The 25713-nt window shown below is 37.9% G+C and overlaps 1 protein-coding gene and 1 long non-coding RNA gene across 9 annotated transcripts; both read left to right on the forward strand.

Annotated features, from left to right (window-relative positions):
- Window positions 1-7054: 7054 nt before the first annotated feature.
- On the forward strand, window positions 7055-9302 carry LOC136247568 (uncharacterized). 8 transcript variants are annotated; one of them, XR_010697646.1, is made up of 8 exons: window positions 7055-7572; window positions 7621-7719; window positions 7861-7954; window positions 8266-8330; window positions 8391-8419; window positions 8503-8595; window positions 9026-9090; window positions 9150-9302. XR_010697646.1 is itself a non-coding variant. In XM_066039333.1 (8 exons), exons 3-8 carry the CDS (start codon window positions 7952-7954, stop codon window positions 9223-9225), a joined length of 372 nt encoding a protein of 123 aa, XP_065895405.1. In that variant the 5' UTR covers window positions 7057-7572; window positions 7621-7719; window positions 7861-7951; the 3' UTR covers window positions 9226-9302. The 8 variants fall into 8 exon arrangements, 4 of the variants coding, with proteins under 4 accessions (XP_065895405.1, XP_065895404.1, XP_065895403.1 ...); XM_066039333.1 differs by having other exon boundaries at window positions 7057-7572; window positions 7861-7962; window positions 8470-8595; XM_066039332.1 differs by having other exon boundaries at window positions 7057-7337; window positions 7392-7572; window positions 7621-7962; window positions 8470-8595.
- Window positions 9303-10331: 1029 nt separating this feature from the next.
- Window positions 10332-11748, forward strand: LOC136246244 (uncharacterized). Its single transcript, XR_010696326.1, has 2 exons — window positions 10332-11035; window positions 11102-11748. It is a non-coding gene; the product is annotated as an uncharacterized lncRNA (long non-coding RNA).
- The last annotated feature ends 13965 nt before the right edge of the window (window positions 11749-25713 follow it).

Consider the following 25713-nt stretch of genomic DNA (forward strand, 5'->3'; position numbering starts at 1 on the left):
GTAGATTCAATCCTGCCAATGGTACAATCACATCCAACTGATACCTTAGATTAATAATGCATGAATAAAATAACACAGGCTAACAATTGGCTTACTTATTACTTGATTGTTTAGGTACTGGCACAGAATGTCAGTATATTTCATCAACAATTTACTAACCTTCCTTGTCACACTACTAACCTTCCTTGTCACACTACTAACCTTCCTTGTCACACTACTAACCTTCCTTGTCACATTACTAACCTTCCTTGTCACAGTACTAACCTTCCTTGTCACACTACTAACCTTCCTTGTCACACTACTAACCTTCCTTGTCACACTACTAACCTTCCTTGTCACAGTACTAACCTTCCTTGTCACATTACTAACCTTCCTTGTCACATTACTAACCTTCCTTGTCACATTACTAACCTTCCTTGTCACATTACTAACCTTCCTTGTCACACTACTAACCTTCCTTGTCACACTACTAACCTTCCTTGTCACACTACTAACCTTCCTTGTCACACTACTAACCTTCCTTGTCACACTACTAACCTTCCTTGTCACACTACTAACCTTCCTTGTCACACTACTAACCTTCCTTGTCACACTACTAACCTTCCTTGTCACACTACTAACCTTCCTTGTCACACTACTAACCTTCCTTGTCACACTACTAACCTTCCTTGTCACACTACTAACCTTCCTTGTCACACTACTAACCTTCCTTGTCACACTACTAACCTTCCTTGTCACACTACTAACCTTCCTTGTCACAGTACTAACCTTCCTTGTCACATTACTAACCTTCCTTGTCACATTACTAACCTTCCTTGTCACACTACTAACCTTCCTTGTCACACTATTAACCTTCCTTGTCACAGTACTAACCTTCCTTGTCACAGTACTAACCTTCCTTGTCACACTACTAACCTTCCTTGTCACACTATTAACCTTCCTTGTCACACTACTAACCTTCCTTGTCACACTACTAACCTTCCTTGTCACATTACTAACCTTCCTTGTCACAGTACTAACCTTCCTTGTCACACTACTAACCTTCCTTGTCACACTACTAACCTTCCTTGTCACACTACTAACCTTCCTTGTCACAGTACTAACCTTCCTTGTCACATTACTAACCTTCCTTGTCACATTACTAACCTTCCTTGTCACATTACTAACCTTCCTTGTCACATTACTAACCTTCCTTGTCACACTACTAACCTTCCTTGTCACACTACTAACCTTCCTTGTCACACTACTAACCTTCCTTGTCACACTACTAACCTTCCTTGTCACACTACTAACCTTCCTTGTCACACTACTAACCTTCCTTGTCACACTACTAACCTTCCTTGTCACACTACTAACCTTCCTTATCACACTACTAACCTTCCTTGTCACACTACTAACCTTCCTTGTCACAGTACTAACCTTCCTTGTCACATTACTAACCTTCCTTGTCACATTACTAACCTTCCTTGTCACACTACTAACCTTCCTTGTCACACTATTAACCTTCCTTGTCACAGTACTAACCTTCCTTGTCACACTACTAACCTTCCTTGTCACACTATTAACCTTCCTTGTCACACTACTAACCTTCCTTGTCACACTACTAACCTTCCTTGTCACACTACTAACCTTCCTTGTCACACTACTAACCTTCCTTGTCACACTACTAACCTTCCTTGTCACACTACTAACCTTCCTTGTCACACTACTAACCTTCCTTGTCACACTACTAACCTTCCTTGTCACAGTACTAACCTTCCTTGTCACACTACTAACCTTCCTTGTCACACTACTAACCTTCCTTGTCACACTACTAACCTTCCTTGTCACACTACTAACCTTCCTTGTCACATTACCATAACCTTCCTTGTCACACTACTAACCTTCCTTGTCACACTACTAACCTTCCTTGTCACACTACTAACCTTCCTTGTCACACTACTAACCTTCCTTGTCACATTACTAACCTTCCTTGTCACATTACTAACCTTCCTTGTCACACTACTAACCTTCCTTGTCACACTACTAACCTTCCTTGTCACACTACTAACCTTCCTTGTCACACTACTAACCTTCCTTGTCACACTACTAACCTTCCTTGTCACACTACTAACCTTCCTTGTCACATTACTAACTCGGCTTCCATCATTGTAAATTGACCAACTAAAAATGCTCTTAATTTTATCTGTTTAAATTGTGGATACTAATAATGTACAGAAACAAGCAGATGCATGATTGCTAATTATACTGTAAGTGCACAAGTGACCACATACTTCAATTGACAAGCACTAAGGGCTATTACAGGGTCATAGCCAGACCTTTAATTTTAACTAGGCAGGTTTTGGATGAAAAGCAAACCTCTTTGTGTGGTGTGGGTACGTTTATATTAGGTATGCAAAGTATGTTGAAGCAGGGGGTCTAGAGGCATGCCCCTCTCCCCAGAAAAGTTTTTGAAAATAGCTACTTAAAAAGGCTGATCATGACTTTGGCAACTTATCTGGACTTGAAAGCTTTTGGCACTGAAATGTCACATTTTAACTGAAATTGTTAACCTTTTTCTTCACAAAGGGATTCTTCAGAACCCCCACATATGGGCCTGTATTAGGAGAGTACATGTGCTAGCTCTCAATATGCATGTGTGCATATGTAATAGTTATACCATGGGCAAGAGTGCTTTGCCTGATATATATGCACAAGCCCGAGGGCCACAGGCCTGAGGGTGAGTGCATATATACAGGAAAAACATGAGTGCCCATGGTATAACTAATATGTTCTACTTTAGCATGTAGACTCACCTAATTGGCAAAATCTTTACTTGGTATACCTTTCTCTTATATAGGGAACCAAGTAAGCTGTGATTGTGGGATTGAACTTCGCCAAACAAACTGTGATTGTGGGATTCAATTTTAATACATCAAACAGTAGTTTGATTTTATTATTGCTAATATAGCAATTTTAAGAGACTAGTGTTAATTATGTTACTAATTAATTACTACATTTACAAAAGTAAAAAAACAAACCACTGTTGATGTATTAAAATTGAATCCCACAATCACAGGTTGCTTGGCAGAATTCAATCCCACAACCACAGCTTGCTTGATTCCCTATATAAGAGAAGAGGATAACAGTAAAACATCAAAGAAATCTGATGATTTCTGGATATAGTGTGCACACCTATTAGTATGCAATGTCTCAAGTTAACGAGATATACGCACTGGTGGCAGTGTGTATATTTCGTTAAGGCAGTGTGTAACGAGATATACATATATCTCATTAAGGCAGTGTGTAACGAGATATACATATATCTCATTAAGGCAGTGTGTAACGAGATATACGCACTGCCTTAACGAGATGTACGCACTAGTAGCAGTGCATATATCTTGTTAACATTTTGAGTCAGTGCAATACATGATATATATGCACTGGCTTTCCTTTGATCTGAGGTGTGAAAGTGGTACATACAGTACATAAACAGGCCTGCTATGTATAATACAATATGTGACCGAATTTGACAAAACAAGGCTTCCACACAAATCCAATTTTCTGACTTCAACCAACTGTAACTTGACTACTCAGAAAGCTATTAACCTAAAAGTTGCCAACAATTCTTCCATAGCATGTAAAATAACAGGGCAAAATTTGAAACTAATGGCATACTCCTACATTGAACTATGATGCTTCAAAGTGGATGTGTGTGGAAGCCTTATTCAGTCACATATGTACCAAGACCATCAGTGCTAAAGTCATGGAGCATTATCATATATCACTCTATCATGAGCCACCTAATAGGCTTGAGTCTATTATGCTCCAAAATTTTCTTATTATGCCTTTTGGCATTTCCCTAATTTTCTGCCTATTATGCTTGTTTTTATACTTTTCAGAAATGCATTATGCTTTTATTTTGTGCTTTTTTCTAAATAAGAGATGTTCTTCATATGATAGAGCGCGAATAAAAAGTGTCACTTCAACTTTCAACATACAAAAATTAGCAATAGCTTGAAATTGCAATGTGCTCCAGAGTTTGTAGACATTTTAGAGCAAGGGATCTGGGGGCAAATCTATGGTCCCTTAGAAGCTATAGACATTTTATTGTCTAATATCTTTGTAGTTTTGTACTATAATTATTGATAAAAATAATATTATGATAGGTCTTGTGAGTTTTAGCAATTGGTATTCAAAGGACAGGAACTGCCCAGTACAATATTATGCAACTTGCATTTGCACCACCATGCCAAGAACATATTATTAACCTCCGGAGTAAACACTCTGTGGTTCTCATTCTCACTGTTACATGCGATGACTGTTCTATTAGAGTGTTTGACTGTTCTTTTAGAGAATCTCAATTTCTGAAATATTTTCAAGGTTCGATATTAACTTCAGCCTCACTGTAGACCTGCTTCACTATTTTCAATGTCCAGACATTCACTAGCTATACTGACTCATCACTAACTTTAATTATCAGAGCTTCTCTTATAGCTATTGTCTTCCAATCGAGCTTTCAATAATCATAATCATCATAGCTATCACATTTTATTCAAAATCAGACGATGAGACACATTAGATATAGAGTTAACTATCGATTAACGGACAATACGATGTTCGTACAGCTGCCACTCACTTCTTAGAAATCCTGCAGCTTAGGTTATTGTACCAAAAGGTAGGCTACACTAAGCAGTAATTATCCTCCAATAATCAGCTTTGCATGATTAATAGCTTGAGAATTGCTATTGGCAATAGTGGCTATGCTTGGTCCAATAAATTCAGGGTCGGAGGAGGGAAAATTGAGTTGGTCAGGCCATTGACTATAATGTTGAAATTGCTACTATATACATGACAATGAGAGAGGAGCTATTATATAGTGTGCAAAGCACACTCTGCGAAGTGCAAAGCACAAGCATTCTAGGGGGATCTGGGGGCATGCCCCCACGGGAAATTTTTGAAAATTAGACTCTCGGATATGCAATTTTTGTGATATTTCACTGCTAGCTAGCTAGCTATATAAATATGTTCAAGCCTATCTGTTGTTCTTCAGACTTTCTATACTATCCACCCCAAAAACACCTTCCCTGTAAAAAAGGCGCGCCCAAGAAACTACAAGTACCTGGAACTCAATGTAAAAAACAAAAAGAAAAAACAGCTTAGCTGAAGTGAAAAGTAACTGGTAACTTAAAGAGCTGATATCTGAAGCGGCCAAGAATACAATTACTAAAGTTTAATCCATGCAAGAACACCTTGGCTATAAAACAGGTGTATACATGAAAGTAACTGGCAACTGAAGTGGCTGATATCTGAAGCGGCCAAGAATGAATGGTCATATACAACTAATTCAAAAATTTAACACTGAACCTTTATAATTCAGCTGTGTTCTATATTCACTCTTGCTGCATCGTAAAGTAATTTCTTTTAACTCTAATTGGCTGGTAATTTGGCCGCTTTTTTTAATAGTCAGTATAATAGAGCAAAAAAAGGCGGCCAAATTACCAGCCAATTAGAGTTAAAAGAAATTACTTTACGATGCAGCAAGAGTGAATATAGAACACAGCTGAATTATAAAGGTTCAGTGTTAAATTTTTGAATTAGTTGTATATGACCATTCATTCTTGGCCGCTTCAGATATCAGCCACTTCAGCTGCCAGTTACTTTCATGTATACACCTGTTTTATAGCCAAGGTGTTCTTGCATGGATTAAACTTTAGTAATTGTATTCTTGGCCGCTTCAGATATCAGCTCTTTAAGTTACCAGTTACTTTTCACTTCAGCTAAGCTGTTTTTTCTTTTTGTTTTTTACATTGAGTTCCAGGTACTTGTAGTTTCTTGGGCGCGCCTTTTTTACAGCGAAGGTGTTTTTGGGGTGGATGTCACTCATTTTTGTCAGTGATAGACTCTACATTTGGTTTAAAAGGTAATTTTTTTTGGAAATGAACAATTAACATTAATGCAGAATATTATCTTGGAGAGTCAGTAAAATCCATACATAATAATGATTGTTTCATAACACCGTAAATTCGGAAGTATGAATTTACGGTGTAGTATGACTGTTCTATTAGAGTAAATTTATCTTTACTGCCTGCACGTGATGAATATATCTCATATCTGTGCATGTTAAATGCTTCAGACACCTAATTAAACTTGCAAGTGCCTAATTAGTTCACAGTTGCTACACAGCTATAAATACATTTGTAATTGTTATCATCATAATCATTTATCATGTTATAACCATTTTTTAATATTTTGGTCACAACTTCAGGATTAGAGCAGCAGAGAAAGGAATAGAGGACTCAACCATCAATACTTGTATATGGGAGATGGAACAGTATTGCGATGGACAATGCCAGTACTAACCCCTCAAGGGTGTTGCAGTACAGTATAGATGCAAGACCAGAGCCTCGATCGTCACCTTTTGACTGTGGTCACAACTTCAGGATTGGAGCAGCAGAGAAAGGAATGGAGGACTCAATCATCAAGACTCGGGGAGATGGAATAGTATTGCCATGGACAATGCCAGCACTAACCCCTCAAGGATGTCACAGTGCAGTATCGATACAACCACTCCAACCAGTGCATAAGACCAGAGCTCGATCATTACCTTTTGACTGAAATTTTTATACTTGATGAAGCAATTAAAACAAAAAAGTTGTAGTACTTATACTTTCCTGAGGGAGCATGCCCCCACAGTCCCAGACTCCCTTGCCTGTTCAGCAGAATAATAAGATTGAGCCTTACTACCACTTTCACCTTTATTCTTGGCCTGAATGTACATATCAGCAACATAATACAGTAGCTGTAGATAATGCTAGTTAATGCCCCTAGGCAGAGCTATAGGGGTGGGAATTTTTCCCTACTATCATACTATCATAGTAGTTCTTCTCGCAGTTCTTTGCCTGGCCATCATCAACTGCTGTCAAAACATTAGTCTCGTCCCCCAGACTCTTCCTCAAGCATGCTTATCACACAAAAATAACTTAGTTTAGCAGTGCACAAACGATTATTCATTGACAGTTTATACTATAATAAAGTACACTTACCGCATTGTTGAACCATTTATACCACCAGAATCCACCAGATTGACAACTAACACGTGATCTATTTAGGGGAAATCTCGTGGAAAGTCCCTGATTACCTTAAGCAGACACTCATGATACGTGGTTTTAAATTGAATGGTTTAAGAATGTAACTGGATGGTGAGGCGTACTTTAATCGGCTCGACTTTACTGAGAAACTCGAGCCCCTTGTGAGAAACTACATCGCTTGAGCAACGCTTGAAAAAGTAAGAGTCAAGAGTACTGAGGGACTCTATGACATATGCCGGTCTTGATGCTAACGAAACGAGGAGTGAAGTTTGTGCAACGTGTCACATCGCCACACACTGATTCACCGTATTTGTGCGATAGGGTTTTTGGACCTGTCCACCACATGTTGAAAGGAAATTCATTCCAACTTGTGAAGTTATTGGTATACTCATTGTTGGGGTCCATGGGGACATCGATGATCATTTACCAGTCAGCTGTAAGTAATTTCACAACAGAAGGAAAGGAACCATTTCCATACCCCTATGGCATACTGATTTTCCAGGTCAGTTTATGTACACCCAACCACAGAAATGTAGAACTTTGGTTGCAGGTGGAAAATAAACACCTTTTTACTCAGTTACAAGAGATTCACCCAGCTGGGATAAAATGTTGAAGTGAATGTCATTAGTACCTACTTGCGGTTCATCAGGTATTGGACAATTCCAATTGTCCAGATTATGCAGTTGTCCTCATGTTCAAGTTTACACGTTTAGGCAAGCTCCACAACATCCTATAATCTATTACTATATCAGTGTGGAATAATGCTAATATGATATTTTTCATATTCCAGGCTTTAGGTGTATTGTATTTAACACCTGCTTGTTGGTTTTTGCCGGCCATCTGGGTCATACCGGTTTATCCACTAGCAGTAGAATGTGATCATGGTACGTATGTAAGTTGAGACCGTGCAGGAACAAAGATACAGGTATCATGAATTTCAGGTCAATTAACGTTCAGAGGAATTGTATTATTGCAATTGTTCTTTTTGTAGTTATCAATTATCAGTGACCAGTTTATGATAGCGTACTTTTGTTTGACTAATGACCAAATGTTCTGGTTTACATGCTTACCCAACAGTTATGTTACTCACTTAACCTGCATATGGGATATATATTTTTTAGTTCATTTTGATTATTCATCCTTTATTGGTACAGCCTGGCATATTGATTTTTTGCACATTCTCTTTTTAATTCAGTACCTGCTGGATTGTTTCGTCAGATATCAAAACAGATGTCTTTGGTGTTGCGACCGATGTTCCAGGTCAGTTTGCATGTGTGTTTAATTTAAGGTTGACTTCAGTGCCTGCTTATTCTTTTACAGGTCTCGGTATTGAGTGTCATGAATTTCAGGTCAGTTGACGTACAGAAGAATTGTATTATTGCAATTGTTGTTTTTGTAGTTATCACTGTATACTAGTGATGTGAATTTGCAGGTCAGTCTACTCAGATGTATCAGGCATAGTGTTGATGGGTTCGAACAAGTATCCAGTGTAGACTGTAGTGGCATCAAGGGTGTTAATTTCCAGGTCAGTTTACATGTTGTGATGTTAGTGATTTTTTCCTAGTACCCAGATGTTAAGTGTATTGTATTTAATGCCCACCTGTTATGTTTTTAAATTATGGTATATCAGTGTAGACAGTGCAACAGTAAGCCTTCTGTGTTGTAGTAACTATTTGTTTCATAATATTATGCTGTTGTCCCAGAATGGCACAATTTTTGGGCAACCAGTGTGAAGTCCAGTGGTACAAACATTGTATTATGACCAAGTTGTGATAGCGTACTTTTGTTTGACTAATGTCCTAATGTTCTGGTTAGACTAATGTCCTAATGTTCTGCTTACCCAACAGTTATGTTATTCATTCACTTAGCCTGGGATATAATTTTTGTTTATTTTGATTATCCATGCTATTATTGACACAGCCCGGCATATTGATTTTTATTCTCTTTTAATTCAGTGCCTGCTGGATTGTGTCGTCAGATATCGAAACAAGTGTTTTTGGTGTTGCGACCGATGTTCCAGGTCAGTTGCATGAGTGTTTAATTTAAGGTTAACTTCAGTGCCTGCTTATTCTTTTACAGGTCTCAGTATCGTCATGCTGACATACAAGAAATCATCACTATTGTTGGAACTATTTTTAGTCAAGTCTTGATGTGATGTTAATTAACGTTGTTACACATTGTTGTATGTTTACCATATGGCAAGAAATTATCATGGCCATCATGAAATTTGAATATTGTGTAAGTTGTGTGGAACAATCCCAACTCATACATGGTCACTGGCAAACCATGAACCACATTCGAGCCACAACACCACCAACCACATTCGAGCAATCCATTACAAAATTTTGTTGCACCATTTGTGTGTGCATAATACTTAATGAAAGCCACACATTAGCAGAAATGCGGTGACTACTCTATTAGGGAGTTTTGTCGTAATTCAACTTGCATCTCCAGTATAGTTGTAGATCTAACTTCAGTATTCAATGGATCCTTGAGTGGTGGTTCATTATGGTATGTCTGCTTAATTAAATCCTTAGAAATGCTAAGCGTGTTCATATGGCTTTCGGCGACATTCGTGGTCATGTGTGGTAAATACCTATCGCCGAAGATTTTCTTAACGTGATTCATACCACCAATGAATTTATTACCACTTATGGTGCATTTTGTAGTCTTCTAATGGATCGTGGTATAGTAAGCTACTGGTTTACTTTCAATTAACTGAAATCCACAAAATTACTATAATAAAACTCTCTAATAGAGCGTTCAAGAATTTCTGCTAATGAACACAAGCTACATGGTACACGCTACATAGAGGTGGTAACCCCTAAAGGCTTGTTACCTTTTGTATTCACCTTACCAGCTTTTGTGGTTAATCTATTAAAAATTACATGTAAATAGAGAATTGAAGAGTATGCTTAAAGCACCTTCGCTAGTGATTTTGTTCTTCAAACCATAAGACAACTGGCGATTTATAAACGCTCGCGTGGGGTGTACTAAACGGAATTTAAAAGATTTCTGCTTAAAACGCCATCCCTAGGGAACTTACGGTTCAGCACGCTGTCACAACTTGTTTATTAGGCATTAGAGTTTGTGTCCACGTCGTGTCTTTAAAAGTTATTGTAGGGATTAGAGATTTGATTGAAGAAAATAGGTGGGGTCTATTCTAGTCTCGCGTGGCCAGACCCTTTCCTCGCAGCCGCTTATCGATTGGAAATTATAAGCGCCGCGCTACAAGGGTCTGGAATAGTTCACAAACTTAAAAAAATCTACAATCCCCAGTGGTTGGGGAGTGTAAATTGGCTCACGCGATCCCTTAATCGCCAAAGTGATCTGATTACTGAAGAATGAGCTGAAGAAGGCCTCTGGGGATGACGAGTATCGACCCGTGTAGGTTTTTCCTTCTACCTACTACTGAATCTTCAACAAGTACGGCTGAATAAAGACAAACAAGCTCAGTTCATCTCGAGTTACAAGGAAAGTAGGCGAAAGGTTTTAAGCGGATTTGTCGATCAAAACAGACTAAAGATTCAAGGGAACACACGTTGCATTTTGTACCTTTGTATCTTAGGTGTTACCCAATCATTCAATTGTCACCAATAACGTGTCGAAAAAACTCATGTTCATGAACTATTCCATACCCTTGTAGCGCGGCGCTTATAATTTCCAATCGATAAGCGGCTGCGCGGAAAGGGTCTGGCCACGCTAGACTAGGTCTATTTTACGGAACGGAACGGAACGGAACGGAATGATGGACTAAACTGCGGAAGGGAATGCTTTCTCAGATTGAAGCAGCTTACCATTGCTGTACAAGTTATCAGTGGCACTTCCAGCAGGTAATCAAACGTACCCCAAGAAAGATAAAACGAATTTAAGGATCGATTGTGGGTTCTTATTGGTTGTCATTAGTAACGAAGTACTAATTGTGGGAATAGCTGACTCAGTGTGTTCATCTTCGGATATATCAAGTAGGGAACTTAATGCATGACTTGTTTTTACTAGTATGTGAGTTATTTTTACTTACTTGACTTTAGAATGTACAGTCTGAGGCCCAGCCTTTCTAATCGGCATAAATCAGTATGTGTATAGCTACACTACAAAGGAAACAAGTATGGTGACAAGCTGAATCAACTCAGTCTAAGCAGAATCTAAAGGAATTTTGTGCAGTGTGTGAGGAGCAAACATTCAGATACCTCAAGGAGGCTATATTGTGTGAACATCAATGATTCATTAACAGAGTAGTGGACTATTGTCAGATATCTCAGCCTGAGTACTGAGTTGAATTCTGGATGGGGTCTATTTTACAGAATGGAATGCTTTCTGAATCAACTTGCAGCTTGGCTAACTGCTATCATTGCTGAAATTGCATTTTATCAGTGGAACCTCCAGGAAAATGGAATAGGATAATTATAAAACATTAATTGATTGTTTAGGTAATCATGACTTTATTCAGTCTAATAAACAGAATATATGGTTGATTGAGTGAGGTATCACTTTCAGAATGTTCAGACGACCAGTGATGAGATGCATGGATTCATCGAATTTTTGTTGTGGTTGGAGACATTAAATATCCAAAAGCAAACTGACTGTATAATATTAATTCACTTTCTTTATATTTTCTCAATTTTGAGCCTTTATACAAATAATTGAATTTTCTTTGTCAATAGAAATCCTAGAATAAGATGGGAGAGAAACTTATCTTTGTTTACCTATACTGTACAACCAAGAGTTCGTAATACTGATTTGTATGGGGGAGAGTGTCTAACTCTCAGTATGGCCTGTACAAACACCCTGCGTAAAGTTCACCTTTCATCAAATCAACACCTTTACTGGGGGATAGAAAACTGTTGATTAGTGTTGCTGAAGAAGGTAAAGCCTTTGTTCTGAAATAAGGCCGAGGTGTTACTTTAAGCAGGGTGTTTGGTGAATGCATTCAAGTTGGACACTCTCCACCTTATTATGAACTCTTGGTACAACTTCAAAGGAAAATGAAGAAAACATACAGATGAATCAATAAAATCACTACAGTGAGGTGAATTACAGACTAGTGAGATCTTGGTTAATTAATGACAGCGGTTGGAAATTAAGTGTGGTAGTTTCTTGTTCTTGAATATGTTGCAAAGTGGAAGTACAAATCAAAATGGGATATCAATTTCATTATGAAAAATTTGTATACATAAATAATCTAGCATTACTATTTCATTTGTCCTCCACTTAAACATGCTACAACAGTACTAGTGTCAATACATTGGCAGTGAGTCTACCTTGAAATTTCAACTCTAGGGTAGATCCAACACAGAGCAGCCTGCACTGTAACAAATACATGTGATCCCATTGTAATTTCATGGACCAGCTGGACTGGGAATCACTTGAAAATAGACGAACAAATTTAACCTGTTTTGTTTGAAGTGAAGCATGTGAAATGTTACACTTAAGAAATCCTAGGATTCTTAGGTGGTATGTAATTAATGTGAGTGTTCCATTTCAGGTCTGACTAGATACATTGAAATTACACACACATCCTGGTCCAAATCACGTTTGCCTGGTGGCTACGGGCATGGTTTCACATGCGGCTTATAATCGAGATTTGGCTGATCTTGGAGTTTTGGCATTTAGCCTGATTCAAGGCTAGCAGTCAGACACATCCTTGAATTGTGCAACAGATAAAATCAGCTCACTATTGAATACGGCATTAGTCCACTGCACCAGCTGTTAATATATAAATAACTCCATGCATACACTTCAGTGATGTTTGCAGAATATATCCTCCTTGCGGTCTGCCAAAATATTTGCTCCTCACACACTGCACAAAATTCTTCAAGTTTTAATTCAGCTGGCTCTTTCCTGTTACCAGTATCTTCCTGCTTGCTTTATTTATACACTGACTTATGACTTGAAAGACCGGCCCAGACTGTTTTCTAAAGTCTAAATAAGAAAAACAGCTCACATAAAGTTCCCTTCCGTATGGATGAACATCACTGATACAGCTCATCCCACAATAATACTTCGTTACTAATGACAACCAACAAAACTCACAATCGATCCGTTAATTCTTTTTATCTTATGTTTAATCACCCACTGGAGATGCCACTGCTAACTTATAAGGGAAGTTTCAGCAATGGTAAGTTGCAAGCTTCAATTTGAGAAAGCGTTCCGTTCCGTGGTTTAGTCCATCATTCCGTTCCGTTCCGTTCCGTAGAATAGTCCCCACCAAGAAAATACGCGTATAGGCAAACCAGGATTGGATAATGTCAGTGCTAGATGGACTATACAAACACGGCTATGTTGACTGGTTGACTGGTATAACGTGACAGTAGTTGTAACATAAGGTAGAGAAATAAAGTGAAATACGCCTATTTTTTATTTTGCGATGGTTACTTTTTTATTTTAGCGAGGTCGCAAGAAAACTATGATGATGATAACGACTCCTAAAGATTTTTTTATCACGTAACGCAATACAAATCTATTGAGAGATGTTGCGTAATTTAGGACTAATATTGTGAAACCGGCCCTACACGTAAATAACTCACAGTAGTGGCCGCGCGTCTTTTAATTGGGCGTGCGCTTTGTAGTTTCTTGGCCGCGCTACTCACTACCGTGAGTCTTGATGTATAATTGTAGACCTGACATACAGGGGACACAGCCTGTCGGAAACTTGCTGTATGGTTCATTTAGTTATAGATAGCAATTAGAAATTCAAAGGGGGTCTGGGGGTAAAACCCCCAGGAGCTGCAGAAGTTTTGTAATTTAAAGGTTTGAAAATGCCTTAAAATTTAAAATTGATGCTAAACTTCAAAGTAAAACTAGCTAGCAACTTGCAACTTTCCCCCAAAATTTCACAGGGAACTCATGCAGCATGACCCCCTTTAGCTAGGATATAATTAACTATACAGTGAATTCACGCAGCTACAAAAATACAGTATACTACTATACTGGTTTGTATGAAGTGAACGGATCATCACGTAAATATACTGGTGGACAGTCACGAGACCAACCAGTATTCGAAAATGGCGCGATGTGGGTGAGACTGAGAGTTTGCTCAGTATCTCGACAGGACGAGTGGGTAGTTGAAGAGGAGTGGTTTCTACTCAACATCTCATCCAGATGGCCACCATGTAATGTATGGGTGTACAGCTTCTTGCCGCGGAATGAGTCATCTGGTTTGTCACACATATGTTTTGTCACTGCCAGCCCTTCGCCCAGTAAAAGAAGTCAAGAGAGACAAGCCAAGGAATGCTAATGATTATTTTATGAAGATTGAATTGTGATATAAGTGTGCTGGTTTACAATCAAAAGAAGGCACCTGTCTTACAAGTGAAAATGAACTGTCTGCACACGTGATACTGTACGTAGAACCCACAATCATTTCTGTACGAGACGATACGATTGCTATGCTGTACTGTAAGGTAATAGGAGGTACTATACGTGTAGTTCTGTGCTTTAATTAGGCTGAGAAACTAGGTAACTACTCTTGTGCATTTTCAATAACATCTGTAAAATATACGTAGCTTCATGTAGATGTGATCGTCCAAAGATTGCATGAGAATAATGTAGTTCAGTCGAGCTGGTCAGTTAGTTGGTTCAACTCCAGATTATTGGTTCGGGCCTGACTAACCGGACCGTGCGATTTTTTTTTTTTGGACGCACTTCTGACTTAAAAATTTTTTCATGTTTTGTGAACTTACCGTTTTTCTTTGTTTTACGGAAAGCAACATTGTTTGCGGAGAAGGGAAAGGTCACGCTGAGACTATTCGCCCCTCTGTATTAAGTGAGTTGGTCGTCTTCAAAGATGTTGTGAACAACGGACGAGATGGACATTTCTTCCCTGCCGCCCGCCTGTCATCTCACAACACTGGCGTGACTTGTTGAAAACTTCTAGGCTATGGGTAAACACCTCGAACGGGCTCTGCCTTCTGTGTACACCCTCCAGTGCCTAACTGGTAAAGTAGATAAAAACAACAACACTGAACAACAACAACTTAGAGTGAAGGCATGTAAGGATAGAAGGACACTTGTAAGAAGGTGTCACAAGTAATAATGACAGTTGGGAACTGAATATGTATTGTGTGACTATTGAGAGCTGTAATGGTAGACTATGGGTATCTAAATGTTTGTGTTATCTGTATAGCAACCAGAACTGAAGGTCTACATGCACGTCACTAATTACAATATGTAGCTACTCAGTGGATTTGAAAATATTGCTACTTGTGTACTATAGGAATAGTGTTTTTTTGCTATAACATCTATGGAGCTCCACTACAGTGAAACCTCTTTTTATGATTGGACACATCTTATCCAGTAGTCTAACACTGTACTCCCTGTTCCATCAATCATCAAGGATGTACCAGGGGCAGATCCAGACTTTATAAAATGGGGGGTTCCACTCTGGAATTGCAACTTCAGCGTAGCTGTAAGTCAAAGACCAAAAAAAAAAGAAGGTCATTACCTGCTGACAATAGCTACCTCTCACCATAGATGTTCTCACCTACTACATTATAACTCCACATGTAGCCTGCTACACTGCTCCCCTTAAGAATACCGTGACTGCTCTATTAGAGTATCACGGTCTTGACTACTCTATTAGAGTATCTCGAGTAAGAGAGACTCTTTCAAAAGGGGTTCCATGGAACTCTTTGGACCCCCCTTGGATCCGCCCCTGATGTACCCAGGTTTAGAATACAAGAAACAAGGTTAGGCCCAGAGGATTTAGTGTGGGGCCTTAGGCCACTCCAAATAAATTCTCTGTTTCCTGTCCACCGCCTGCATCTAGTTACTGTCAGCTCTAACTATTCCATATTCTTCCATTATTTTCCCGTTATTCTTGCATACTGACAGACACAGTAAAAGCCATTTTGAAACAGTGTCAGCAGTGCTATATCAAGTCAGCACAAACTTCATGTTTGTGCTATTTTTGCAACTTAAATAGGAAGAAACAAGCTTATGCATGCTTTTATGGTTGTACTAGGCAGACAATGGCTTGAAAAGCTGCCAATCGCCCACATGGAAATATGCTTGAGTCCAGGATGGGAAACAGAGAATTTATTTAGAGTGGCCTTAGCTATATACTTGCATAAGTTAGTGGTGAATATGTAGCAGTTGGTATATTATGGTGAGTAGTGGTAGCAATATTGTGGTAATTCAGTGGCAGCTGGTCCCGACCACTGTGGGCACATCCCTGAATCATTTAACACTATCCCTTGATAGTCAAGCAATCTTGATTATAATTTTAGTTTAGATTTAGCCTTAATAAAATATACAATCTTTTGAGCATCAGGTTATTGAGGTTTCACTGTACTTGTGTTAGCATTTATTACACTTGTTCACAGAATTGATGCAACAGCTATTCAAACTTGACCACTACTCAGTATAAAACAATGTTTTTTAATACTATGACACTGCTCAAATTCGGCCATTGCTAAAGGTGTGGTGGTGTTTAGCTACGTAAAAATGGTACTTGTATTATGCATGAAGTATATAATTATACTTAAGGCTTGGGACCTGGATGTTATATCATGGGGTGATCTTTCAACAAGGTCTTAAAATACACATGAGCTATGTTTGGGACCTACTTGAGTTGGTCACTTTAAATGAGATAATCTTATTAATGAGCTTGTCGAGTATACCTTAGCTATGTTTAGGATCTAGCTACTCAACGTGGTCACTGTAATGAGGTAGTCTTAATGAGGTCATGCAATACATCTTTAACTAGGGACATACTTGACATCATCACTATAATGAGGTGGTCTCAATGAGGTTGTCAAGTACACCTTAACTATGTTTGTTACCCAACGTGAGTATTACTATATTAAGCATTATAAGGTATCACTGTGTATGTATGCACTTGTCGTGTTCACATACTGATTTGGCTTCCACGAACACAAAATTAAACTCATCTTTTGAATTGTGGGCTAAATAGACTACCACATTGGAACTAGAGAGTCTGATTTCTATAGTTTTGGCACTTTTATAACCATGGCTTTGTTGGAAATGATGTTTAGTGAGCTGGAAACAATGAAGGGCCAGTCGCATATACACAAGAAGCCAGTACAATACTTAACGCATTACTGTAGATTCATACATGAGATAACTTGGAGTGTGTGTATGAGGTCTGTAAAATAGTGTACTAGGAAAAGTAAATGCTATCACATGTTTTAAAAAGCTGCTAAAGATATGTGACTAGATTTGTTAGCTCACGTACGTACGTACGTACATGCTTGTGAAATTCTCAGGTATCACATTAAAATGTTCAAAAATGACAAAGCTATGTCCATCTATACCTTCGCTGCTTGAAGACATCTTACATTTGACAGCCTTGTACAAAGGCAGCTGAATGTATTGCTCAAGTGGAGCAAGGGAAATTATGTATGGATATAACAATCAAGTTGCAGGGTAGTATACCAGAGTTGCAGATTGTGCCAACTGGTCAGATTTGGTAGATCCAATCAGATATTGCAAATCAATATATGTGACCAGATTTGTGAAAAGGAGTCTTCCACACACATCCAATTTACGTAATTTGACGATTAATAACTTAAGGTTGGAAAAAGATATTGACTTGAAATTTGGTCAGTAGTAAGTACTGACATAGCTTAATGGATGGAGACAATGTCAGGTTTATATGTTAACTGAACACTAAGTTATGGTCTCCCAAGTTTAGAGAATTGGATGTGTGTGGAAGACCCCTTTTGCAAATCCGGTCACATATGGGCAAGAATTTTTTATTAATCTATAAAAGTACTGCAGGTCAGTCAGGCTGTATTTTAGGCTGCTTGTGAAATGCAATTGAGCAATTTGCATATCTGATTTGCAAACATGAATGTTCACACATGCTTTAAATATGTGAATAACTAGCTCAATATGTCCATGGCATTGTCTAATGATCAGTACAGTAAGTTGATTGCATTATTACAAAGGATGTGGTTGTAAAGAATAGCTCACGTGCAAATCGCTAAATTGCATTCTGAAATCGATGGTAGAACTGAATTTGCATATGCAAAGTAGTTGTTAGTGTAAACAATTACTATATATAACATACTGGTATATGCATGTCTCTATTGGGTCACCATTTTCCAGCATTTTGTATTCCAAGTTGTATGTTTCCAATGAGGGAATGCCGTCTTTTTCCTTAGCCTTTCTGCGTACTGGCATACAGTGTGTAAAGGAACTCTTGGCTGGACAGCCAGCTGTAATCTTCCCTTTTCCACGTGACAATCCCGTTCTTCTCCGTCCAGCAGAAGCAGGTTGAATGGGAATTCTCTTGCCATGTCTTATTTGGCCACCCTGTATTCCTGTTTTGGTTCCCATTTCCCACCCAAATTGGTGAAAGGCTGATGACAACTTTGCAAGAGATCGATAATCAGATAATTTCTCAAATCTGGTTAGAAATTTATCGACTCCACTCATTAGTTGTGGATCACAGGAGGTTGGCAGTTTTTCTTTAAGAGTGTTCATTGCTTGATCTAATCTTACACACATATCATTGCATTGCCTTTCCTTGCTTAACTCAGCATTGCTTGCTTGTTCATAGTTTTCCTTATCTAACGCTGGATCAAAGTCCATGGCACCAGTTCTTATCAAGTCCCAATGCGAACCTTCCATAGTTTGCTCTTCAACTTTATCTTCTTGACTAGTAAGTCGTTGATCTATTTGCTTTTGATTGATGGATGCATAATATTCAATGTCATCATTAGCATTTACTCCAAGAGCTAATTTAGCTAGATTATGTTTAGCAGTTGCAGACATCATGGTGACAAAATTGCATGAGTCATCTCCATAAGTAAGTATGACAGCAGCTTGATGCGCACATGGGGAACCATCTTTACCTTGCAGACATGTACATACCCCTATTGCAACATTGGTGTCGTAGAATTTGCTTCGATCTGTTTGGCTTGGCACTTTGTACCACCCTTCTTGGTCACTTTTTGTTATACTATCTTGGCAAACTTTTTTCACATTTATCCCTTGAAATCTCAAAGCAATGTAAGTTTGTAATCGGCCATTAGCTATACTTACCAACTTTCGCTTGTAGTACAACTCCAGTGTTTCAATAATAAAGTAAAACATTTGTACTAAGTTATATGCTTTAACTCGACAAAACACCATTTCTTTTATTATTTTTATACCTGCTTCAGCATAGTTATTTTTATGATTTCCTCTTATCAATAAGGACTGACCATAACAGTGTGCCCAGCTGAATCGCTTTTCCCATATTTCCTTAAGGTGCTTGATAAAATTTGGATATTTATTTGCAGTTACTGAGGTAAGTAGGTGTTCGAACTGTGTCTGTAATGCAGATTCTGTTTTGCAGTACGTAAGAGATCTCACATCTTTAATTAGTGATAGTCTATCAGCATTTGTTATCTTGTTTTGGCCATTGTGAAGCCACGTCCACTGTCTTTGTAAGAAATGAAAGGTGCACAATAATATCCGAGCTGATGGCCATTATTTCAAAAGAGCAGTATGCTCTACTACACTGTCGTCAATCATGAACACCGCTGGACCAGTTTGCATGCCACTTCCAAAAAATGCAGAGCTAGGCAAAACCTGTTTGACTAATTCCAATGCTTGGCATACAGTGTCTTCTGTTTCATCTGATACCATGAAAACTGCTAGTGGTATACCCGAGCAAGCTGTTGTTGTTGACAACACAAATAATGATGTGTTAAATCTATCTAATGACGATGATGAGTCACAAAATACTATTTCGCTTGATTGGCATACTTCTTTATGAGCTCTGGCCATCAGTGGAGTGCAAATGGCTAATATCATTGGATTAACTCTCTTCCTTTTCTTGCGTTTAGGTTCTTCACCTGCCTCTGTATCTGTGTCGACTATATCATCAGCTTCTGAAGTTTGTTCATACCACTGTAACATGGCCTTCCCACCTATTTCATTGTTGGCAGTATTATATTCATCGACTTTCTCTTGAAGCTTTTCAAATAATTCTTTTCCATCATCTGTGCCATAGTGTGTTTCCCTCCATTTTGTAAACAGGCGACAAATATCTGACAGTAATGGATTTTTTGCCCTGTCAGCTAAAGACTCTTGTGCATCCATCTCTGTATTAGATTGTATGTAAAGCATTTGTTCATATGCATGACGTGCGGACAATGGGCTGTGACCATTTTCAAAGAGTTCATAAAATTGTTCTTTAGTGTCATCTGAAATATCGCGGAAACTTAGAGCATGAGCTGAAGTAATAGGGTGGTTGTGCATAAACTCAAGGTTTAACACAGTATTATGTGTGAGCAGATAGGGTTTAAAGTTTTGTGCCATTCTTTGCTTTTTAGTTGGTATTTGTACAGTTAATGTAAACTTTGATGAACACTGAGTCTTTTTGTTCCTAAGTTCTCCAGTTAATGGTCTTTTGGCCTTTTTACACTTTGTCATTGCTGATGCTGCAATTTGTTTTGGTGTTAGTTTTTTCCTAAAATGTTGGCAGTGTCTTTCTGTTTTGTACAAAACACGAGAACACCCTGCTTTAAATGTCCGAGTTACACGGTAAGTTGTTAGACTATGAGCTTGCATTCTGTCCAGCCATTCTAATGCTTCAACTTGATCACTAATATTTATATGGATCTGGCATGAAAAATTGAATGGAGGGGCACCATCAAAGCATTCCTGTGGTACGGGTTGAAACAACTCTATGACATATGTGTACTTCTCATTTGGTGGAAACACTGTTTGAAGACTTTCACACAGGTTTTCCCAAGCTAAAACATCACAATTTGAATCACTATCTGGTAGATGAATAGGTTTTTGGAGTGGGCTATCTGGTTCACTACCACCAGTTGAATCTGTTAGCATATCAACCTGATCAGTAGCTTCACCAGTTTTAATATTACTCTCTAGTGTAATACTTTCAATATCGGAATCATTAACCTTAACCAAATTACTCTGTTCAGGAATCACAATCAGTTTGTTGGTATGTAGTTCTTTGACCATATCATTTCGTATGGAATGCATGTTTTCCTACAGATATTAGTAAATAACATTTTATCATTACAGTCTATAGCAGTACATGGCTCAAGAACCATGTGGGTATCAATTCCTATTCTAGATCTGCTGTTTACTGAGTGTTGATGCAATAAAACTTTAGTTGTTATAACCACTAATACTCAAAAAAAGCAAAAAAACAAGCCAATTCATGCCCATGGCTACAACTTGTTTATTTTAAAACAACAGCTAGGGGTGTTGGGAATTAGTTTTATGAAAAAGGCCTCTTCAAAATATCCGAAAATAAAAAACCCTTTGAAATTTCCTGCTATACAGTAGAAAATAATTGTGTGATTCACCTGGTATAAAAAAATTAATATCTATTAACTTACTTGTGTGAAGCTCATAGGAAACTTCCCAATGAAACACTTTGCATACTACAAAAGGAGGATGTAACAACAGTATGGCTTATATGCCTGCTCACCTGAAGCACCACAATCACTGGAATTATATTGTTTAGGTATATCCTGTGTTTTGCAAAGTAATCGGCAGTTTTGTACTATCTATATTGTTTACCTTTTCATTAACAAAAGTCCACTGACTGAGGTTTATAGAAACATTCTCTTTTTCTGCTCTCTTCTGAAGAAATTCACTATATACCAGTACATATTACAACTCTTAGTGCTTGTGTACAGTGTATATGGATGGTAACCTGGTAACATCAAAGTATGGAGATGACTTCACATTCGAGTCAAAGTAAGTCATTTTCTGTTCTTGCAAGTTCACAACCTACACAATCATAAACATATAATTTTTATTACAACTGAAATTATAGAGCAGCATATTTTCACCTACCATTAGTGTCCGATGGCACTCCATGTGGTTATACACAAACGATATGTAGTCAGCCTTCATCAGCTTGAGCTGCGGATATCAGACACAATAACTAAAGCCAGTAAACTATATTAATGGTTTCTCATCCACAAAATTGGGATTTTCATGTGGGCGGGAGTTTTTTCATTATTTATTCTTGAAGAAAATGCACTGCACCAGCAAGCTATCAGCTACAAATGTTATAAGTATGGCTGGGACAAAAAGTGAAATTTACCTTTGGACATTCACTAATAAAATGTTTGAACATTTGAAGCTTTTCAAGCTACAGGTTTTCTTGCATTTGTTCAATCACATTGTTCTTACGTTTTATCTTTCTAATCCTATTTAATAAGTATTTGGAAAGTGCATAGCAGTGGCACTGAATGACGTGATTGATTGATTGATTGAAAATGGGCGTGTCTGCTATACTGCAACCATGTACAGGCAAACATCAACTAATGGCTAAAAAGGACATTTTCCATGCATTACCTATCACATTATAAGACATGTTAAGGCTACAACTACGGTCATAGGCGGATCTAGGAGGCATTGTCAGGGGGGGGGCAAGGGGGGGCAAAAAGTTTTAGTGTACAAAAGTGTTTATTCCACTAAGAGGAATTCTAGTACACAAGTTATATTCAGTTACATAACTTCATTCAGTATAGTTGGATGAATGATAGACATACGGTTGTAAGACTGTAGTTGGCGAAAAAATTTTAATATTAGACCTCCTAGGTTTGAATCTGGGAGCATTTTTGATAGCATTTAGCTAACAAAGTGTATGCTTACAATGCATAATATAAAGATTAGTTAGCCTAATTGAGATAAAACCTATTTGATGGTAAAGTGTGCTAAATAGAAATAAGGTGTAGCTATAGCTAGTATTGTTGTAATGACATTACAATTGTGACTGTTCTATTAGAGTAGTGACTGCTCTATTAGAGTATCTCGATCTTGGCACAAAAATTCAAACTTATATGTCTCACTTTCTTTACAATGTACAGTATAACTGTAAAGTACATTTACAATTGTTGTCTTCTATTTGCCCATTTGCTTTCTATACTTCTGAATACAGTATGAATACATGATTCCAGTTTCTGGTATCAACTGTGAGCCCAAGGGGGGCAAGAGAAAGGCCAGGGGGGGCACAGCACCCCTTGGCCCCCCCTCAGATCCACCTATGACTACGGTAGCAAACTAAACTGTGATGGTTTAAAAGTGGGTGTGGCACATGAAGATTGTAAAGAGACAAACAATGTTCACACAAGATGAATAAGCAGCTGCAATAAAGATAACGATGTTTATTTGTAATTCTTTCATAGGCTATAAATGCATTATGAAGCTTTGAAGGATAGATTTAAAATTCGAAGATAACTTAACTTTCGAACCCATGAAACATTCGAAGCTTCGTCCCAGCCCTAGTTAAACCCAATCCTTCTAATAGTTTAACTCAATCCTTCTAATAGTTTTTGCTGTTTTTTGAGCAGCACGATGCCTCCTGTACTGGCTGTCAAGGTTCCTCAACCGATAAAATATGCAGCCACACATGTTCTTAGTAGCAGTTAGAGCTGAAACATTTGATTCACTTGGATATTTGCTTGGTTGTGCTTGTATTTGACAAAGTGACAATAATCTTTTTTATCAAGAACTGCAGCACATTTTGATATTCATCAGAGATTTGTTTTCAATTCTAGTTTTGATATTCATTTTAGCTCTAGCAGCAATAATGAAATTTAAGGTAATCAGGTAAAACTGATGTGGGACGAAAGGATGAGAAACAATCAACTTATTAGTAAAAGGTTACAACTTACATTACGGTAATACTGGATCACTGAGTCTACACCTTCTGTAAGCATCTTTCTGATAACTTGACTATTCACTATTTCTATACGTATTTCCTATACATGTAAAATAGTTTCATCATCAAATAATGATATCTATAAACACATACATGAGTGTACAAAAGAATTCGGAAATTTTCAAGTAGTAATGACTTTACAATAGAAGTACTTGAACAAAGGGATCAGCACCCGAAGTGCAAATATCATCCTACAATAATTCCTAATCTTCCTGGTTCCTTACACTTCTTTGTTAAGTCTTTTTGTGTGCTAACTACCCCAAATTGACAAACTTGTGCTGCCAGCAAAAGTGGGAACAAAAAAGCAGGACAAATGTAAACCCACGGTGTGTGTAATTGTACTGTGCATGATATCTCTAACAGTGAGAAATCAAAAGCCTATCGTTATTGAGTTACAGTTTTCTGAAAGCATCAGTTAGAAAATGGTAAGCATAAAATCCTTTGATCTTTGGAAATATGGGGTCTTTAAAATCACTAAGAGACCTCTGAAGAGGTTTATAGACAGTACAAAAAATCTACTTAAAAACTTTGTAACAACATAAACTTAATTATTAGTTTCTTATCCTGCAACACTGAAAATAGCAATATGTGGGAGGACAGATTTCTATTTTACTTTACCAGTGGTACAATTGATGTAGTAAGAAAATGAAAGTGAGGGTGGGGATAAGAAACTAATAATTATGATGACATGGCCAAATTTAAGCATTTTGGGACACAAAAAGGCACTTCATTAAATATAAATATATTACCAATAGCATAATTATCGGCCAGCACCTATTATCAACTCGACCATGCATCCACGAATATTTCCGTAATCTGTGATAGTGACATGTAGAGCTCTGGTTGCTGCTGAATTTTTTTATATGCACCCATTTATACGTGCCTGATTGAAACCAGGATGAAGACGCCGCAGGAAGGGACTCTTGACAACCGATCAGAACAAACAACAGCTGCTCACTCTCAACACTATCAACTGAAAACAAGGAAAGAGACACTATTTGTTGTATTTGCAATCAAAAAAGCAACAAAATTCCCAATAGAAAATTTACGTGATCACATGGACTGAATAATAGTAGTTGCACTTGCAAAAAGTGTAATAGAAACTACTTCTCATTGTTCTTGGTTTGACACAGCTGGTTTTAGATCCATTATTAAATGGTTTTGTCAATATCTCGTTTGAAAAGTATGGAAAGGATGTGAAACTTGGTGGGATAATGCACTAGTAGCCACTGAATAACATCATAATAATTAATATCATACTAAGCAGAATATAGCAGAGTTTTGTTATAGCCAGTAGTAGCTGGGAGTCAATAATTGTGCAATTGTAAATGTATGGCTTAGCAATAAATAGCAAATTTACACAGTCTTGGTCTAACACGCAGAGCTTGTCAGTGGAATGGCTCATGTGAAGTTTATGAGATAGCTCAAGGAAAGATGAAAAGAATGGTGAAAAAGGGAAGTTGATAGGATGTACAAACTAAAGTTATGATTATATAGAAGGACCAAACTTAGTTGAAAATTGGCCACTTATATGCTACTGCCAATGTACCATGAAGGCTGGTTTATGGTTACTGAGTGTTTTTGTGGAAAAGTACAAACCTTCATGGTTCCTATATAGTATTGCTGTAGTGTATGCTAAGCGTGATAACATTAGTTTAGTAGCTATCACTTACCAGTGACACATTAGCATACACCTTAATCAGCTGCAAATATCTTGTGATGACCTATGTAGCACAACCGTGCACACCAATAGTTACGGCATTCTGAATGCCGAGTACTTTCTTACTTTATCACTTAACCAACCCCCTGTAGTCAAGCAAGACATGTCTTCTTCAGTAAGGCTTGACCCATCACATAACTCAGAATCTTCATCACTCAGACTCAGCACAATTGCATCATCATTCTACAAAGACACGTAACTTCAGTGACGTGTGGCGTGATCACTTCCAAGTGTTTTTGAATTCAAATACAGCGCAATCA

The sequence above is a fragment of the Dysidea avara genome, chromosome 2 (genome assembly GCF_963678975.1).
Source record: "Dysidea avara chromosome 2, odDysAvar1.4, whole genome shotgun sequence".
Classification (NCBI taxonomy): Eukaryota; Metazoa; Porifera; class Demospongiae; order Dictyoceratida; family Dysideidae; genus Dysidea; species Dysidea avara.